Source organism: Anser brachyrhynchus, assembly GCF_964034855.1.
Source record: "Anser brachyrhynchus genome assembly, chromosome: 4".
Classification (NCBI taxonomy): Eukaryota; Metazoa; Chordata; class Aves; order Anseriformes; family Anatidae; genus Anser; species Anser brachyrhynchus.
In genome coordinates, this window is record NC_137698.1 from 37,559,644 (window position 1) to 37,579,157 (window position 19,514).

A 19,514-nucleotide genomic window follows, 5' to 3' on the forward strand; every position below is an offset into this window, starting at 1 on the left:
GGAAAACCCAAGGAAGAAGTACCTGCATTAGAAGGAGAGGTAAGAAAGCATAGCCTCCTGCCAGCTTGTTTTACAGGTGCGCACCTCCATGGCTTCTGAGATGTCTAATAACAGGATTAGCATAGGCTCTTCCCTCAGAGATAACATACATTTTCTCTCTCCAGCTAGTTTCACAAACCTTGCAGTAGCTTGTGGCTAAGTATCCCTTTCTCAAATTGGCCAAGAGCCTCAAAAGTCAAGGGAAGGAAGTCAGGAGTAGGGTTCTTGAAGACTAACAATAAAGATTAAAAATAAAAGCTCTACTTATTTCAGAAACAAAAAGAGAGCATTTAGGTGCTAAGGATCACACTGGCAGCCTTCACGTGACAGCTGGTCATTTCACACCACCATCTTCAGGCAATAGCAAGCCATTCTCACAGGATTTTCATAATCATGATGATCACCTTCAGTTGTTCCTTTTCTTCTCCACCACCTCCTGGTGAAAGCAAGGAATGGAGCCAAGAACCTAAAAGACTGTTACACTACCATGAAAGCGCTGAACAGACTTATCCATGCACTTTTGTAAGTGCTAAAAATAGCATGTATAGATTTAAACTGTGGGACAGTTTTCTGTCCTCTTACAAAAACACAGCCTAAGTATGAAACTATTTTGCGCTACCAAAAACCATACTAATTTCCAGAACCATATAAAAGATTTTTAAAAAGCTGTCAAAACAGATATGCTGGCCACTGTCCTTGAAAGACAGTATTATACAGTCTCCAACGGTATGTGGATTCTTATTCATCTGTTAACTATACCAAAGAAAGACTACTGAATACCTACGGAATACAAAACTTACTTTTCATACCAGAAACCAACAGGAATTTTGATTTAAGTAGCAGGATTTGTGTAAATTGCCTGGTTAGTTGAAAAAAGCTGTTTAACTTCAGACAGAATGTCTCCTCCAAGCCTAACAGTGGGAAAACTGCTACACTGCACCTTGGCTGGTTTTTCTTTTTTGCTGAAATGTTAGTAACATGTTTGTTTTAATGCAGCAAGGAACCAAACCAAAAAAAGCTTTCCTTACTCCCTCCTCCACAGAACTCTTATGGTAACTTCACACTCCTTAAAACAAGGTAGTTGAGTTTTATCTAGCAAACTGGATTAAAAAAGAATATAAGCATCAGCAATAGGTCTGCAGATTACCTGATATTAAATAAAAGTGTTATTTTTGGCTACCAATTTCAAAACATCTTAAATCTGAGTGGTTTTTTTTTTGTCAGATTTAGCTGCAATGGAACTTCCTTTTCTGCAGTTACTAGGTTATTTCATGCTTATTTTGGATTATGCACCTTTCACAATACAGATCACAACAATCTATTATGAGACTTCCTTGCAGAGGAGATGAATCCTGTTTTCACTACTACCAGCAGTGACAGTCACTAACAACAACACCATCATATCTTGCACATGACTTACGTGCAAGGGATGACTCCCAGCTCTGGAGCCCCACATCACTGCATCACACTGGTTGCAGATTACAAGCCAGCAACAAGCAGAGCTTTTTATCAATTGCTTAAGAGAACATGCAGAAGCAGCCACAATGCACTGAGAATAGGATAAGCTTCACTCATGATCTAAATTCTTTGCTAGGGTGTATAAAACCATTTCCTATTATAGACAGGAGGCATCTCTATGCATGCATACATATGAGAAATACAGAGCAGTGATCAAATTACCAATTAAAGCTTCTTGACAGTATTAAGAACTACACCTTATCATTGCATTCAGTGCTAAAACAACTGATGCCTACTATGTCTAAATGTCTACCAATTTAAGATCTTTCATGCTTTATTCGTGTTTAATAGTTTGTGCTAACTGGGCCCATCTCTTCCTTCTCAAGGCATATGCTTACTTAATATTAGCCTGTATTAGCTGTTCTAAGTATAGCAAACACCACTACAGCTTCCACAATATCCTTGTTTCCATACAAAGCAAATGCTTAATGTTTTTAAACCAATTACATTTCTTTCCTGAAAAAGACCCAGATCAGTTAAGCAAATCTCAATGGTCACCATAGTTCTGCGGACTGAGAACAATGCAGAGCATTCCCCTCCTCCCCCCCAAAAAACCTTCCACTTGTTCTCAGAAAGCAATTTTTAATTTGTTTTAATTGGAGTGGGAGCTACTCATACTGCAGGTTATAATATTTGAAATGAAAATATTTTATCTTGTGGTCAACTGGTATGCAATAATAAAAGTAAAGCACTAGGGTAGAGGATTTTAAAAAACACCATGTTTCAAAAAAGTGAAGTCTTCCTCAATAGGAAAGTATATTCTTAACAGAATACTTGTTTGGAACTTCAAACACTGAAATTAGACTTCTCAAAAGTACAATAACCTAATTCAGAGGATCACAACACTAGACCTAATTTGAGAAAGAAATTAACTAAGCATTTTTAAACAGTCTCATTTAAACTGAGAAAAGGACAGGATCTCAAGAACTAAGAAGCTAATATGGAAGAATTCAGCACTTCAATGTGTGTAAAAGACTAAATTTTAAAAAGTAACAAAAAACACTATATATGCGGAAAATATCAACTTCTTTTCCATTTAAGGACACTTGAGTTCTAAGGGAAAGGTTTTCAGGACACTAATAGCTTAGAACCTAAAGCCAGCTTACATGAGATGACGACAATGCTTTACGTAATTTAAGCTACATGCTCTACAGAGAAAGCTTTAGTCTGGAAGACTATTCAGAACAATATTTGTGTCTGTCAAGTGACTAGGTTTTACAAAGTCACATTGATTTTCCTCCACTTCCAAGTGTACAGCAGTATTCAAAAAGACCAATTTAACTTTTTACTATGTTCTAGAAATTGACTCAAAATGGTCTTTTATTATTATATATTATATAATATATTATATATATTAACTTAGAGAACCCCACTGAAGTTTTGAGTTTGAAGTTTGGTGATGAACACAGCCATATTTAAATGGAAAGAAATGAAAGCATTTCTGACCAAAAATATTATTTGGAACTGCTGCTGAAGAAGCTAAGCCTTACGCCACCCTGTATAGGCAAGAGGAGAGATAGCATATAAACAAAGATGGTTAGCACACAAATGTTTTAAGTAGTCAGAAAATAGCACCACAATTGCTGAAAATTGCTGAAAGTTTATCAAATACCTGTGACTATTATAAAAGATTCTCACAGCAAGATTCATCTGTTCTTTCCCAATCTGAACTTGACTCATTTTTCTAATTTGAGTAGGCCTATAACTCCCAGGAACAGCTTAACCCAAGGAACACAAAATAAAACACTTACTACTAGACAGCCTACACATAGCAGTGGTGCTCAAAACAAACCACATTTTAATGTGGAGCACAGCATTTTTTAAATAACAGCGATCTAAAACACAGCTACTACAAAAAGGGAGAGTTCCCAGAGGAAAAAAAAGCAAAAGGAAAGCAGAATTTAGTCACTAGCACTTGGTCTTCATTTTAATTGTTAGAGCATTTAGGCAATCGCAGTTGTATGAATGTCACTTGAAATGAAAACACGCTTAAGAACACTAAAAGTTAATATACTTCAGCCATTCTTGCAATTTATGAAAGGCAATGCAACTTAGTACTGTTTGACAAGCTCTTCCTGCATACTGTTACAAGTGGTTAATGGACCAGTTTAAACTACTTTCCCTTGTGCTTCCTGCCTAATGGTGACAGCTGATCAAGTTGCTAGACAGATTTCATAGTACAGGTCAAGATGGAAGACAGATTTGTGATTTACCAAGTTCACGTACCAGAATACTCAGAAGCTACCTTTTTTCTTTTTATTTAAGCTGCTTCTTGTGAGTGTTAAGGAGACCACTCCTGGCATACTACTTGAAACTTACCTGCAAGTATAGTTTGTTATCTTTCGTAATTGCATCCATGAGGTCTTTTTGCAGGGGAGGGTCTCCATTTACCCAGAGTCCATTTGCTGAACTGGTGTTGAAGCCACAGGTGTTATTTTGTTTTTTGTAAAAGAGAACATAAGCAGTGTCCTTTGGAAATCTACTGGTAATTTTCTGGACTGACTGAAATGAGGTAAATGTCACTCTGCTGTCATTGAACAGAAACCATTCTTTTGACATATCAGTGTCCAGCTCATTTTCTATAACAGTACAAGGACTCTCCTCTGCCAACAACTTATTTTGAGGACAAACTAAAGAGAGAGCTTTAGACTGATGACGCAGTCCTGAAGGCCCTGAACCAGTAACATTTCTAGCATATGAATAGTAATGTCCACTTTCGGAGGATACGCCAGAGTGCACCACCACAGAGCTTAGCGTGTAGGGCACCGGCTGTGGACAGGACACTTCATCAGCACCAGAGGGCTTAAGCTTTTTAGCAAGATTTTCTCCAATATCAGAAACCTCACCATCAACAGACCAACCTCCTGAAACTACAGGTAGAGGCGATGTTGCTCTTTTGACTGGCAGTTCCAAAACAAGTGGCAGAGAAACATTGTCCAAGATCTTACGTCTTATATGACACTTTGGATCATATGAAAATCTCAGAAGAGTGAGAATGAGGTATTCAGGTTCCTCAATGATTTGCATAGTTTTCTCAGCATTCTGTAGAGAGGCACACTTTTCACAATAATATTTATTGTCTCCACTGAGGATCTCAGGTGCCAGAAAATAATTCAGTAAGTCTGTAACTGATGGGGTGTTTTTCCCTACTAGCCTCTGAGACATGTCCCTGTTTTCTTGACTTCTGTTGAGTTCAGAATTAGTCTCAGAGTTTGGCTCAGCAGAAAAATCTTTTGTGGTTCCTTCAATCGTAACTGCATCGCATCCACCATTTATTTCCAAGCTATTGAGAGGCGTTTCTCCAGCAGGAGTAGTTGCTGAAGTACTTGTTTCCACCCCACAGTCATCTTTCATTTCAGAACAGTCCACACATTTTGAACCAACATTCTCCAAGGATGCTGGAGGACAGAAAGCCAGAGAGAGATCTGTGAAAGCTTCTTCCTTTTGAGATGTGCTTTTGCAGTTCAAACAGCATATAGTAGTCTTCAGTTTCCCTCCAAACATTTTCTCTATGAGAGTTCTTTCTTCACTTCCCATACAAGGTGCTTCAGCAAATACCTGTGCTTTATGGACAGTTTCTTGTGTCTGGGACTCATCATTCTTCCTACTTTCAGGAGCCTTCGCTGAAGACAATGCTTTCAAGGTTTTCTCTTCTTCATGCAGCCTAAAGACAAAGAAGAAAGTCCAAGTAGTGGTACTGTTGTTCAAAGAAATACAGCTGCAACATCTGAGACTTCTTTCAAGTTATGCTAAAAAAATCAATGGTTAAGTGAATAGAAACATTAAAAAAACTGTTATCGTTCATATAAGCAAGCCAAACCATACAGTTCAGTACTACCCAGTGGACTATAAAGTGAACTATAAAGTGAAACCATAAAGATTTTTGTGCAAATTTTATACATAACTGAACACAATGAATACACTGTGAGAACCAGTATGCATTTAATAAAAATGTTGTTTAGTAGTTTATCATCCTAAATCAAGTCTCCATTTGACTTGTTCTTCATGTCAGGTTTTGTAAGAGAAGAAGTAGCTATTTATATAGTGCCAGACTACTTCTAAGGAAAAGAAAAGGTCACGATTTTCCACCCAAGAAAGTCAGAAACTGTAGTAAAAGTAATCCAAGACAGGGAAAAAAGGACACTCTCACAACTGAGATAAAATTCTCCAGAAGCACATGTCTAAGCATATTGCTTAAGCCAAAACTCAGTAAAAATACTCAGCATGCTGAAATTAAGTAAAGTTACAAATAAATTGTGGGTGTTATCTGTGTCACAGTTAATTCACTTGTTTATAAACAACTAGTTATAAAGGCATGTACATCTCTTTATTACTTATCTAATCTATACGAAGTATAGCTGCCTACACTAAGATGAAATTCCAGATCTGTGACTAAACAGCTTTCAGCAACCACATGAATTTTACAACGGGACCACAGCTAACATAACTAACACCCAACTTTAAGTTCACGTTTAAAAAAAAGAACATCACTACCAACACAACCTGCTTTAAATGGTGTGTAGAGAGGACTGTATTTGGACTTTATCATGGATTAAACTCATGAAGAAAAGTTTTTCAGAGACTACTTATGACAAACACAGTCAGGAGACAGACCCAAAACTCCCAATTTTCACTCATGCAATGGAACTATTAGATGACTGCTCCTAATAAGAAGCTCAGCATTATGTGATAGGGCTGTAGATTCCTACTCATTAATGGCATGATAACTGTACCTGTCTAGAAGGAACCGGAGATATTCTGAGCAATCCTGCTGGGATCGAGGAGTGAACCATGGTGGCCTGGAAGCCTCAAAGAAAATTCTAGGAGCATATGCCTCCCTCTGTTAGTGTACGAAATAAACAGACAATGAAATAAAAACTAAAACATTTTGTTATATCATTTTGATACGAACAGCTGGACTCTGAACCACTTTATGCTGAAGGAATTGTATGAAACATGGTACATTTAAACAATTTAATCATAGGAGGAGAAAAACAATTATTAGCCATTAGTTTTGTAGCAATCACCGCTAATACACAGAAAAGTAGTGGTTCCTGCAAATATTCTATGTGTAGGGAGCATAAGCCAGACATTAAGTTTAAGATCAAGTTAATGTTCTTGCTGGCAAGCTTGAAGAAAACATACTTCAGAAGAACGCCAGTATTTCATTAGTACTAATTTATTTTTAAGGTGATCCATCCTCATGACTTTTGCAACGAGTTTATTGGTATTAATCCATGTCTTTTGTCTTCCTATTACTAGGAAAACACTTTCGTGTTTCATTTAATAAAGGTGAAATCAGAAGTTGAACGACATTAAAATTTAACGTAGAATTCACTATAGAACTTCATCCCATGAAGTTGCATAAAATCAACTGGTATATCAATTCAGGTCTTAGTTAATTTTTTTTTTTTCCATTTTGCCTTATGAAAGGAAACACGTTACAACCCATCTATAAAAACAGAACTTACTTTGTCATTTGGTTGTTCATAAGTGGATGTTCCACTTATCAAATAGATTACTCTAATTCCATTAATGTCATCTAAACACTTGGAGGCAGACTCATTCCCCTACAAATCTACCACATTTTTTATGTACTATAGTGTACTCCCATGGCATGATGCCACTTCCTAAATTTTGGTATACAAATCTAAGCTTAAAAAAAATTGAAAGCTGTCATACCTGGGTATGGGCCAAGAATGCAAAAAGATGCTGCAATTTTCTCATTAGTGAATTACACCCATTTAGATTCAGAGATAAAACATGTCTTCTGAAACTGAAATAAGAAGTAGATGTTAGTTTCCCTCATAGCTTTCTAACAGCAATGCAGGCATCATTCCATCTCAAATGACTTCAGTTTGAAAGACAGCAAAACATACAACACTTTAACACTTCCCTTCAATCCCTGAATTCTGCTCTAGTGCAGAAGTGTGAAGCTACTGTACAGTAGGAGCTCATTGCACAAAGTCATTTCTTCATATATTTAAGTGTGTAAGATAGGACTCCCCAACACCCTCCCCCCCAACAGCTTCCAGATTGTAAAAAAAAGCATCACCATGAAACTTTTAAAATATTAAGGAAAGCAAAGAAAAGAAAGGACCTGGAAGACAGACATTTAATTCTCATTTTAGACACTGAAGAAACGCATTGAGTCAGCGTTAAAATGCTTTAGTTCATTGCATATACATCTTTGACAATGGACAGAAAGGATGAGGATTTTTAACAGCTAAAACTGCAGTTCCACAGAGATGGATTTTAGAAAAGCATTAAGCATCTAAGTGCAAAGAAAGTCACCCAGCCCTAGGCAGCTGACTAACCCAGGACATGTTTATATTCAATGAAAGGCAAGAAAACTGCAATAATCAATTTGCAATGAAAAGAGCCGGTAAAAAAGGGCTTACTCTGTAGCCATAAAAAGCGCCTGAATAACACTGTTCATGTAGCAAGTATTTCCCAGATTAATTAGACCTGTCTTCCCAGTTTCAGATTTTCCAGAAAGTCTAGATAGACAAGATGGCAAAGAACTGGATTGAGAAGTCCAGGCACTCTGACTGAGAATCAACTTTATCTTCTCCTCACTGGGTTTGGGCATATCCTACAAAAGAAACACACACATTTAATAGACTCATATTTGCTTTTATTGTAGGTACTGCCACCCAGCAGTCTTTTTTTTTTTTTTTTATCTTCCCTTGCTCTTAACTTCTTCTTCAGGCTTTTGCCACCCCTGCTAGCCTAGCGTATACATGCTGCTATTGTCTTTGAAAATACTGACAGCAGAAATGTCTGGCAAGTCAAAAGCTAATAAAATGTCCTATTACAAACAACAACCACCAAATCCTTGAATCCTCTTCTTCAGGGCTTCTTTTGTCAACTAGCAAGTGACATGAATAAGGGACTGGTAGACACCTTTGATCTGCATACACACAATCCTTCCTGCCCCTCTAAACTACCTTGCAAATTCCATGCATTAATAGAACCTCAAAACATCCATAACCTTTTCTGGAGATACATTCCTGCTGTCAAATCAGAAAAAAAATTAAGAATGAAAGAGTCCGAAATAGTTGAAGTGAAGTTGATAGGGGGTTTTTTAGGCTTCAAAACATTTAAGTGAAATACCACTGTTATAAAATCAAGCAGTAACACCCTAGTTTATGACTTTTTCTCTTAAGTAATTAAAAATATGTATTATGTAAATTAAACATTGTCTCAAAAAAGCAAAACTTGGCTTTGAAACAGTATAGGCCAGTATCCTTTACCAACAGAGGCATGCAATACTGACTGCACTATTAAGATGTAGTGTTTACTTGGAGTTTTGGAAATAGTGAGTGAATTATGCCATTTCAAGTACCCCTCAGCCTGAACTTATATTTGAATAGTTACAGCTTCTAGTTTGAGTTGAAATGCATTGTCTAGAATAAACCTTGCAAAGACATTGTTAGGTACACGAGGCTGAAGAAATTAGATTATGTTTTTAATAAAGGCTCTAATTACGGACTTTTCTTAAAGGTTGTTACAATCATCTCCTGGACAATCAGGACTTTTTTTTTATTTCAAGTAGTTAGAATCAACAATAGATTATGTGGTTAATTCATTTTTCCTAGTCAACGTTCTAAACAATTTAGATCTGTCAGATTATAGCTTTCGTGTTTGGGAAAACAAAACAGGAACATCCCACCATCTTTGCATTCCTAATATACCTTAATAGCTTCCAGAATGGGTTCATAGAGCTCTGGAAAACCTGAATAATGATACATCATACAGTGTATCAACTCAGTCAACTGCATCAAAAATGCTGTACTGGAAGGTAAACCATCACTTTTGAAGGAGTGAACCAAGCTGACCACATGTGGCACAACCTAAAGGACGGAAAAAGAAAGTATTAAACAGCAATTCAATTTTCAAATTTTTTCCTACAGACAACTTTACTGTTTCCACACCCTAAATGGCAGGGAACGTTTTGTTCTTAAGGTTACAAGTGATTGAGAAACAGTGACCAGAAAAACGCATGCATGATTCTTTACCCATGACAATTTTCAAACAGCACAATTAATCATTCAGTGCTGCCTTCCGCTCATATACCAAATTTTGGAACTTCATGAACTCAGAAGATGCATGTCAAGTTTTTAAACAGTCATGTTCAAAGTACTCGTTTTATTAATGATAATAGAACAAACATTTTGCTTTTGTGCCACCACTAACAGCTCAGTATCCTGTCCTAATTTCATACATAGAGTTTTTAAAAAAAAAGTCTCAATTTTTCTTTAACAGAATCTAATGCTTGGTATCTGAAGCAGGTAAGGTGTTCATCTGATTTTATTTAAGGAGACAGAAACTGGTTTGCAGCTCCACCTAGTGATAGAACTGGGCTCAAACCAAGATAATTTATCACAAGCTAAAAAAACTAGCATAGGAGTAGTAACCTATTTGGGAATTAGTTCAAATTCATTACTGCTTTAAATTCATTATAAAAACAATGTTTAGTCTAACTCTTTCCCCCTCTTCAACGCAGTTCTGTCTGTATTTTTAATGTAAAAAGTATTATTTGTTAGTCTTCAAACATAAGAAGTAGAAAGTTATTTCAGTGTGGGCCCTAGGAGTAGGGACTTACCACTGAACCGAAATATTTTGGACACTTTTTTGTTTCTAAGTGATCAAATGGGATTAACTGTGGAAAAAAATGGATGCAATCATTTCCCATCACGAACAGCTAAAACTGTTCTGCAGTAAAGACGGAAAGTATACAAAAAAGTAAGAATGCCATCATTTTAGGCAAGTACATAAGTTACATGAACCAGTATACTTCAAAACACCAAACTAAGGGGGGCCAGGCGCACAATACTCATTTGTCACTTTCTCAAATAACAGTTGTTTTGTAAGTATAAATATTTTTATATCTCAGAAACTAACTCTACTCTTTTTGCAAGCAAGATATCTACTCTTTGAAAACAAAAATACCAAGATAAATTATTGTATGAACCACATAGTCACCAGTGAAAGCTGCAATTAAAAGTTTCTCACTTCACAAACACACATACACAGCAACGACTACGCGTCAACTTCCAAGAATGAGACTTGCATAAATTAAACCAAAGATGTGATAATTTTGTACAGACAAGCCATGTGGGAAGACCAGAATGTAGAAGTCCAAAGGTCTAATTGAGAATCAAAGTCTTTCTTATGGCACACTGCATAATAGTCAAAGTTACACTTGGTATATATACAGAAGCACCACTTTTGGCTGAAGTTGAACTAAAGTGTCATACTCCAGAACAAACTGTGGTTGAGTTACATATTTTAAGTACAACAGAACATTCTTCGAGGACTTCAAAAGCAAGTCATCACTTTTGTTATTAAAACAAGTTTAACAGGCATTAAGACAATTACTCTGACACCAATGAAAGCGAAGCATTTGAGATCACTTCAAGCCTAAGAGCCCTGGGGACAGCTTAAAGAAACTGTGTGCCACGATGTTGTTATAATCAAACCTGAAAGACCTATATTTCACTTAAAAGCAACTTCCAGCTAGGCACTGAATTTGAGGAGAGGGAAGGTGTTATACATCTTGCTGTATGAATGTAAACAGTCATTGTCATAACCTAATACCTACTGCTTTAACTGGTGACTTGTATTTTGAGAAGTGGCCATTAAAAATAGCACCCCTCAGGTTGCACACACGTATGTCACAATCACATAACTTTCTTAAACTGAACTACTTGCTCTTGCACATCTATTCAGGGCAACTAGGTCATATATAGCAGGCAATGTAACTGCTTATCTGTTTTCTCCAAACAGTTGTGCCTGAAAGACCAACCCACAGCCCAGCTTTACCTGTAGACTTCACACCATGTGAAATGTCATTCTAGAAGTACATAGTCAAAGACAGAATGTGGTCCCCAGATGCTACTGCCAGAAATATGTACATACAAGGAAGAACAAATCATTGTTTCCAGTTACAGATTGAGTTGCTGAACCTGGCAGCTAGAAAGCCTAGTGGCCTGTAACCCACAGAAATCTGATTCCGGAACCTTGAAACAAAGATGAAATCCAAGCACTTCAATTCCGTTTCTCTTTGCGCCCAATTTAAAAAGCCCCTATGAATTACATTTCAAAACAACTGAAAATCATTTGATCAGTAACTTACCAAATGAAAAGCTTCTGGAGAATGTTGGAAACTAAGTAACATGTGGGAAAGGACAGCAAGGGCACCAGGCCTCACTAGAGGAAACCAAAGTCGATTAAATACCTAAAAAAACAACGAAACATTTATTTTCAGTAAATCTAGAAAGCGAAATTCTAGTAAAAATGTAAACAGACTTGGAAATCCTCAACCATTTGAAACAAAGTTACATGTAACCGTAAGTTACAAGTTTACATAATCCATGCAGGACAATAAAATAGTGTATAACAGCTATGCAATTGCCTGTTGTTGCTTCTGTTACAAATTGCTTTCCTTCTCCTTCAGTTTTGTTCTTTTCCAACATACCAACTCAATCTTTAGCAGAGTGACATCAATAAGGATAGTAAATTTCTGGACTGCAGCTAGTCCTTTCAGCAGTGCAATCACCCAAGTTTCTACGTGCTGAGCCAGAGGCCAAGACAACCAGTCAATCATCCTGAAAGATAATGAAAAATGATTTAGTAAAATAAACCAACAAAACAAACAATATGCCACATGATTTTGACCTCAACAAAAACATTCTATACACACACGCTCACAAGAAATAACAGAAGGGTATTAGGAAGTCGTAAGATAATTTTGGTTACATTTCCACAAATTTATTGCTATATAAACAACTAATACATTAAATAGATAATTAAAAATACATAAACATAAAATTAAGTATTACATATTTTTGTATTCAAAAAAAAATGAACTCAGTTTTTACAGACATTAAGATAAAATTTTTATTTTGTGGCCGAAACAACTGAAAATGACAAAGTGCTTGTAATTGGCAACCAGCCCTCCTACAGCATTTACCACACAAACCAGAACAAAACTGACTACTACGTTAAAAAAGGCAAAATCTAGTAACATTAAGTACTGCAGATGTTACAAAGACCTTATAATAGCTATCAGCAGATCAGCAGCCTATGGTCTACACATGCCCCAAAAGGAAGAATTTCGATACAGCTAAGAAACAAGTAAGTGTGAAAGGAATTTAGCTGTGCCTAGGAAATACAATGAAACATATGCAACAAAGGGCTGAAAACAACCTCCTCCTATCCTTTTAAATTAGCAGACAATTTACACTGATACTCAAGGCAGACAGGCATGTTACTTGAAGCAAGTCTAAGACACAGACGCTATCATAATGCAATGCCAGCCAAAACTTGATTTTTTCCCCAGTCCCCTCCCCTAAAGACTCAACTCCAAAAAGTTTTGGATTATCTTTAGTTTTCCACAAGATCTCCTTCTTCAGACTAGAAAAGTAGCACTAACAGACTAGTAGGAAAAATTTCTTTCACCATGAGCGTGGCCAGACATTGAAGCAAGGTCTGCAGCAAGGCTGTAGCACCTCCATCTGTGCAGAAAGCTCTTAACTGGAAAAGGGCCCTGAGCAACAAGGTCTGACTCTGAAGCAGGATTGGACGAGATTACCTCCAAAGGCTGCTTTCAATCTAAAGAAGGCTACAATTCTGTTCTATAATTCAGTGAAAAAGGGAAGTTACAAGTCTATTTCTTCGTTTTCACAGAAAAAGCTCCTCAAATATTAATTTTTTTAGGAGTTGAAGTTCTAAGCAGAGCTGAACAGATTAAAAGTAACCAGTCTAGCAGTCAGCATCACTATGAATAGGTTCATTTAGCAGGCTTCTAGCCTATTTAACAGAATGAAGAAAGCACTGAAAAGACATGGACACTATATGAATGTATCCTGCCACACACTACATATCCAAAAGGTTTTACATATTACTGTCTCCTGTCATCAGCAGCCAAAAGGAACAAAGAGAATTTAATAGTTTTAAGCAGTCCTATCTTCCCTGTTTTGATTTGCAATGTAGAAGAATGCTAACATGGCACAGCTGCATAGCTTCTTTTGGATAAGAGGTATCTCATAAGCACTACACAGAAAGGGAGCACAAGCTTCTTTTCTTTTTTGCTCCAAGTACAAAGTTGTAGCAAACTCATACAAAGTAAACTACTGACAGGGGAACCAATATCAAATTACCTAAGATCTTAGAACTTCTAGCATTTAGTTTCAAGTCAGTTTCAGTCATCTGAAACCCGGACAGATGAATTTTATGGTGAAGAATTGCATGCAAGGCTTTCTAAGAGAATTTATCAACACAAGGAGTCTGAAAATCATCTGCTACCCATGCCACATGGCTTGTGGTGATCAATCTGAAAGAAAACAGTCACATCCTATGGTCTTCCTGGCAAATGAAGTACTCCAAACTGAAATCAGGGTTTCAGTCCTAAGATTGCAAGCTAAAAGAGTAGTGTTTAGCAATACCAGACGTGTATTGCAGGCATGCTGTATTACCATAAAAAAACAACAACTTTTACATCTAGTTTGTAAGTTACATCTGAAAAACGTGTAGCACACAAACATCCCAAAATCCATATATCTTGCAATTAGGAACTACTCATATACATGACATTGGAAGGCTTCTTTAAGATAATCATTAAGGCTGTCTTGTGGTTTTTTTTTTTGTTTACTTTAAGAATCAAGTACAGATCTACCTGTATTTCTTCAATATCACTACAAAACACTTGGAAGAAACATGCCAACAGTATTCTTTGCTCCGAATTTACATAAAGCTCCCATTTCCTCAGGATGTTATATTAAAATGTTTTTTGTGAGCAGCCTTTTCATATGCTTTATAAAACGAGGAATCCAATGTAGGCCAAAACTCCTTTGGCTTGCAAAGAATTAACATTCACCTAAAAACAGATCACTACGTCTCATACCATCGTGCTCTTCAGCACCCACCCTTCAATTTGTAGACTTGGTACTTTTCAAAGTGTTACACACTTTGTGTAGGTGACACAAAGACCTGCAAGGTCGATTAGACTAATGACAGTATATTCAAAATTTTCTTAATTAACTTTTTAGGTAACTAAAGAGTGTTTCAATAGAGCCCTGTTTCAGAACAGTGGTTATAATGTATTCTGGTTACCATCCTGCTAATATATGCAGTTCCAGCCACACTTATTCTCAAACTCCAAATGAAAGACACTGCTTTTGGGCAGAAGCTGGGGCTCCTTGTGTTTCATCCCAACACTCTGGTCACAAGACTTGCCATGTTGCTTCACCTCTATTCAGTATAATTAACTATTAAGCTATTCACCACTATTACTAATAGGTCAATAGCTACCATTTGAGTATGACTAACCTTGCGAAGAAAAGGCTCATTGTCCATGTAATTGATACACATCAATTTTGAACAAATTCAACTCCCATCCTTAAAATCTATTTCTGCTATTGAAAGTTGAGCTGATGTTCTTAAGACAAGAAACAAAAGCCGAAAGAGGACATGGGTAAGCCTGCAGACATGCTTAGGACTGTCCTTAAAAACAAAATCTGGGATCTGGTAGGTTATGATACACTCTCAGGTTACTAGATAGTCTCTGCTGCACTTCCTCAGTTGCTACTGCATTTTAACACAAAGGCAGATACTAATATGGGACACGGTGATCATGCATAAACATGGAAGATTTTTTGTTTGACCAAAAGAACATCCTAAAGGCCCTGAGAGATCCTTCTGCCTCATACCACCCTATGAGGAACAGGCCTGTTACCCATGTGTGCCTAACCACAATAGTATTTGATATCTCTGGAAAAAATAAAATGTTGATCTCTGCATCCTTAAACAGTAACTTTTTTTTTTGCAAAGATATCTTCTTAGCACTATCAGACAAACACTCAATGGTGCAAATCTCTCACATTAGAAAAAAACAATAAACACAAAACAACAAAGCTCAAATTACTCGGCATCTTCCCCCCCCACCCCAAAAAAAAAACTTTACATCTCTTACATCTTGACCAATGGGACAGAGGGCCTGGTCATACCTAGACATTTTCACTCTAACAAAATTCAGTTTCTCTTAAAGATATTTGGGGCACAGTGCAAACAAGAAGCATGATTCTTGTTATACTTCTGAATGCGGCTAACAAACTTACTCTGAAACCTCTGAAGTAAACCCTCAAAGCAGTCATACATCCCAGAGGACACTCAACAACTTCCTGCTTCTCTGCATTGATGCTTCAGGTAAGATTTAATGAGGCAGCTGAGTCAATTATGAACACCTCAGTGCCAAAAAACAGCACCCTTTCTTATACTCATCTGTACATGATATAACACCCCTCACCCCAACTGAATTTATCTGCTGATTACCCATTATTTACTAATCTGTCCTCAATTTTAGACAGGCTATGCAGTGTCATGAAAGTTACCCTTAGGAACCAAGTAAACAGGCCTCTAATTTGCAGTCTCAAAGCCCTGGTGACTCTCAACACAGGCTTTGAGATGCCTGGAGTTCTGCACCTCCTGGGAATGATGCAAGCCTTATGACAACATGGCCATTCAGTGCTCCAGACATTCCAGCAGCATTACCTCCTTTGTAAGAGCACTCCTTTAAAGCAGAAGGGAGCAAGTAATTACTGCAAAGGGTAGCCAGAGGTAGAAAACAAAACTGGATACAACATTGACACAACAGTATCTAAAAACCAACAGTAACAAGGGGTTCCCAAACAGTCAGTCCTGTGACTGTAGAACGAGACTCTTAAATGTCAAGCATTTGTTCCATGAATAAGGCAAGTAAGACTGCACAGCCCTTTCAAAAGCAAGATGAAAACCAGAGCTAGTATTACAAGGCAGCTCTTACTTGATAATAGCAGCTCCTATTATACCCTAAGCTCAGCACTGCCTTACTTCCCTAAGCAGAGGCATACAGAGAAGCCATTCTAGAAGTACAATTATACAATCCCATTGTGTTGAAGCAGGTAATAAAAGTAAGTATTAAAGTTACACAAACATGAAAATCAATCACCAGTATATTACTGGCAAGTTATTAGTACGCACAAAACCTTCTGAATTTCTCAGCTTTGAATTTTAGACTGGGCATGCGCCTTTGTACAAGTCTGTTCAGTCAAGGTGATTCTTTTAAAGTCTCTAAACACCAGTATTAATATTATGCTTTCAAATGACGTACAGCTTCCCAATTTCAAGTCAACACAATGACTATTTTCAGAAACAACCTCAGTATTTCAGTAAGATACACATAAGTACTATACTGTAGGAATCTAAGCGCTATACTACATTCACATGGATGTAGTTTGAAAACAGGATACTTACACAGTATTAAAAGACAATACAATACAAATTTCTAAAAGCTTCCTATTACACTGCTTTACTCATCTTTCTGTCTGGGCTCAACACAAGCTTCCTCCATAGACTGTAGGAAGACAGTAAAGATCACCAAGGTCTTAATTTTTCTCTAGTTGTCACCTTTCTACAGATACTAGCCAAGACAGCAATCTGAATCAATGTTCACAGTGCTATTAAGCTTGATGTGCAATCATGTCTATATTATTGACAGGAAGTACACTATGCAATTGTTTTTACATCATTGCCATTCTTCCATCATTTTGACAACAGTCAAACTTGCGGAGACTTGAGCGAAGATGTAAACAGAGGCTGTCACCTACAAATCCTACTGAAAAGTCATAAAGATAGCTAAGCAGAAATGAGTAAATATCATTTCTGATTCCTCTCTTTACAGATGGAGAAGAGGTGAGAGAGACAATCTACATCTTGGAAAAGTGGAAAGGCTAATCTTCAGAGAACAAGGCCTTATTTCTCAGCTTGACAGTAAGACCCGTCAAGTTTCCTAGTTTAAGCTGTCTCCCATCAAGTGGGATACCTAAAAAGAATATATAATTTAAAAGCAACACAGGTGGCTTCCTCTTAGTTTCTGCTCATACTTCCTCTTCATTCTGTCCTAGCAAAGTGTGACAAAAAAGCCATACTAGCAATGAAGGCAGTAACCTTAAACTGAGACCTTGCTGGTAACATCCATGGTATCAGCAATATAAACAAGTTTAACATGACAAACAGTGTAACTTTGAATGCCATCTTAGAAGTGTCCTCATACCTTGTTTTTTTTTTTTTTTAAACTGAAGCAAGAAATAACTTCAAAAAAGGCAATGTCAACAGTGTTCCCCCTTCCCAATGAAATACGGTACCTGCACAGCGCTTGAGTCATACTTGCATCTTTCACATTCGGATCTGTAGTAAGGCTCATGATGAGTACTGTAATCATCTGTAATGGTATGTGCTGCACAAGACTTGCCAGTGCAACCGAGGGTTCAAATGAAGTATCTGCAATAGTTCAACAGGCCATATTGTAAGAAATGAACAGAAATCCCCGCAGGAAAACTACACTTGATTTTCGCAACGGCTTGACTGCAGCTGTGAAGTTTTGAAACAAGTCTAGCCTAAACCTAACGTTATATTGACACAGGGTGGAATGAGAGAAGTTTCAATGAGTTAAGCACACGAAGAGCGCTGAATTACAGCGCCCTTTGTTCATTCAGTATCTGCACAAGACAGTGACAACCTGCCAACTTCCTCCCCCTCTCCCTCCACTGTGGTGCCATACGACTGCTTGGTGTGCTGGATGTTAACGTGAGCCCTGCACAGCTATTTCGCATGCTCTTCCTCAGCAACCCCTGGCTAGCCGGAGTGCCTGCGGCCAGACACCGCATCCTAGCGCTCTCTGGGTGCCAGAGGCGCCCGCCGCGGGACCTCCGCGGCCCCTTCCCTCCGCTCCGCCCCTCCCGGGCCCGGGGCTCACCGGCGGCCGAGATGACGGCGAAGAGCTCCTGCAGGGAGGGCAGCAGCGTGTCGGGCTCGGCCTTCCAGACGCTGCGCAGCAGCCCGCTCACCTGCGTCACCTGCGAGACGTAGAGGCGCAGCTCGGCCTCCCGGCTGCCCTGGCTCTGGAAGTGGGCGATGCTGCGCACCAGCTGCTGGCAGAAGGCGAGCGAGAGCTTCCTGCCGCGGGGCAGGCACTGCGGGAAGTCGCCCAGCAGCTGGCAGAGGCGGGCGCAGAGCGGCGGCGCCGGCCGCTCGCACACCAGGCGCAGCGCCTCCACCTGCAGCAGCTCGAAGAGCTCCAGCACCGAGGGGCAGCTCATGATGAGGCGCAGCCCGGCCTGGATGTAGTCCAGGATGGCCGGGTCGCGGTTGCTCAGCTCGCCGTAGCCGCGCTGCAGGAGGCCGAGGACGAGCCCGCGGTCGAAGAAGGCCTCGAACTCGGCGCGGTGGTAACGGCCGTAGGCCTCCAGCACCTGCCGGCCCACCTGCCGCTGGAACCGGTCGGGGCCCTGCAGCACCAGCCGGGTGCCCAGCGCGAACATGGCGCGGCACTGCGCCCGGCTCAGCGGCGTCTCGGCCAGCTCCACCACCCGCTGCACGATCACCCGCTTCAGCGGCAGCGGGTGCGCCGAGCTCACCAGCCCCTCCAGGATCTTGTCCATGGCGGACGCCGCCAACGCATCGGCCGAGAGGCGGCGGCGGCGGCGGACGGATAGGAGGACCGGCTCGGCACCGGGCCTCGGCGGGGGCCGCCGCCGCCGCCTCCCCGCGGCCCTGCCGCCGCCCCGGCGCGCTATGCCGCCCCGCCGGCTGCCGCCGCCGCCCGCCCGCCCGCCCGCTGCGCCCCCCCGCCGCTCGCCCGGGCGGCGCCGCGGCCCCAACGGAGGCTGCCGAACGCTGCCCCCCGCCCCCCCCCTCCGACCCGGAAGCGGAGCGGCGCAAACGGGAAGCGGCGGCGGCAGGACGCGGCGCAAAGGCCGTGCCGCCCCGCCTCCCCCCCCGCCGCACCGGCCAATGGCGGGCGGCAGGGGGCAGGGGGCGGCGCGGCGCGGCGGGAGGGGCAGGGCTGCGCGGCGGCGGGGGCGGCCGTGATGGCGGCCGGGGGCGGGGCTTCGGGGGGGCGGGTAATGGAGGGG

General features: G+C 39.9%; 1 protein-coding gene across 1 annotated transcript in view; it reads right to left on the reverse strand.

The window, feature by feature from the left end:
• Positions 1 to 19,211, reverse strand: part of USP38 (ubiquitin specific peptidase 38) — a 44,603-nt gene extending 25,392 nt beyond the window's left edge. The window contains exons 1-9 of the mRNA XM_080588850.1: positions 18,356 to 19,211; positions 17,745 to 17,880; positions 12,041 to 12,170; positions 11,699 to 11,800; positions 9,255 to 9,413; positions 7,959 to 8,152; positions 7,240 to 7,333; positions 6,291 to 6,397; positions 3,877 to 5,221 (exon numbers count right to left, since the gene is read on the reverse strand). Coding sequence (XP_080444976.1) covers positions 3,877 to 5,221; positions 6,291 to 6,397; positions 7,240 to 7,333; positions 7,959 to 8,152; positions 9,255 to 9,413; positions 11,699 to 11,800; positions 12,041 to 12,170; positions 17,745 to 17,880; positions 18,356 to 19,040 — 2,952 coding nt within the window. The 5' untranslated portion in view covers positions 19,041 to 19,211. The remainder of the gene's footprint in view (positions 1 to 3,876; positions 5,222 to 6,290; positions 6,398 to 7,239; positions 7,334 to 7,958; positions 8,153 to 9,254; positions 9,414 to 11,698; positions 11,801 to 12,040; positions 12,171 to 17,744; positions 17,881 to 18,355) is intronic.
• Positions 19,212 to 19,514: the final 303 nt, after the last annotated feature.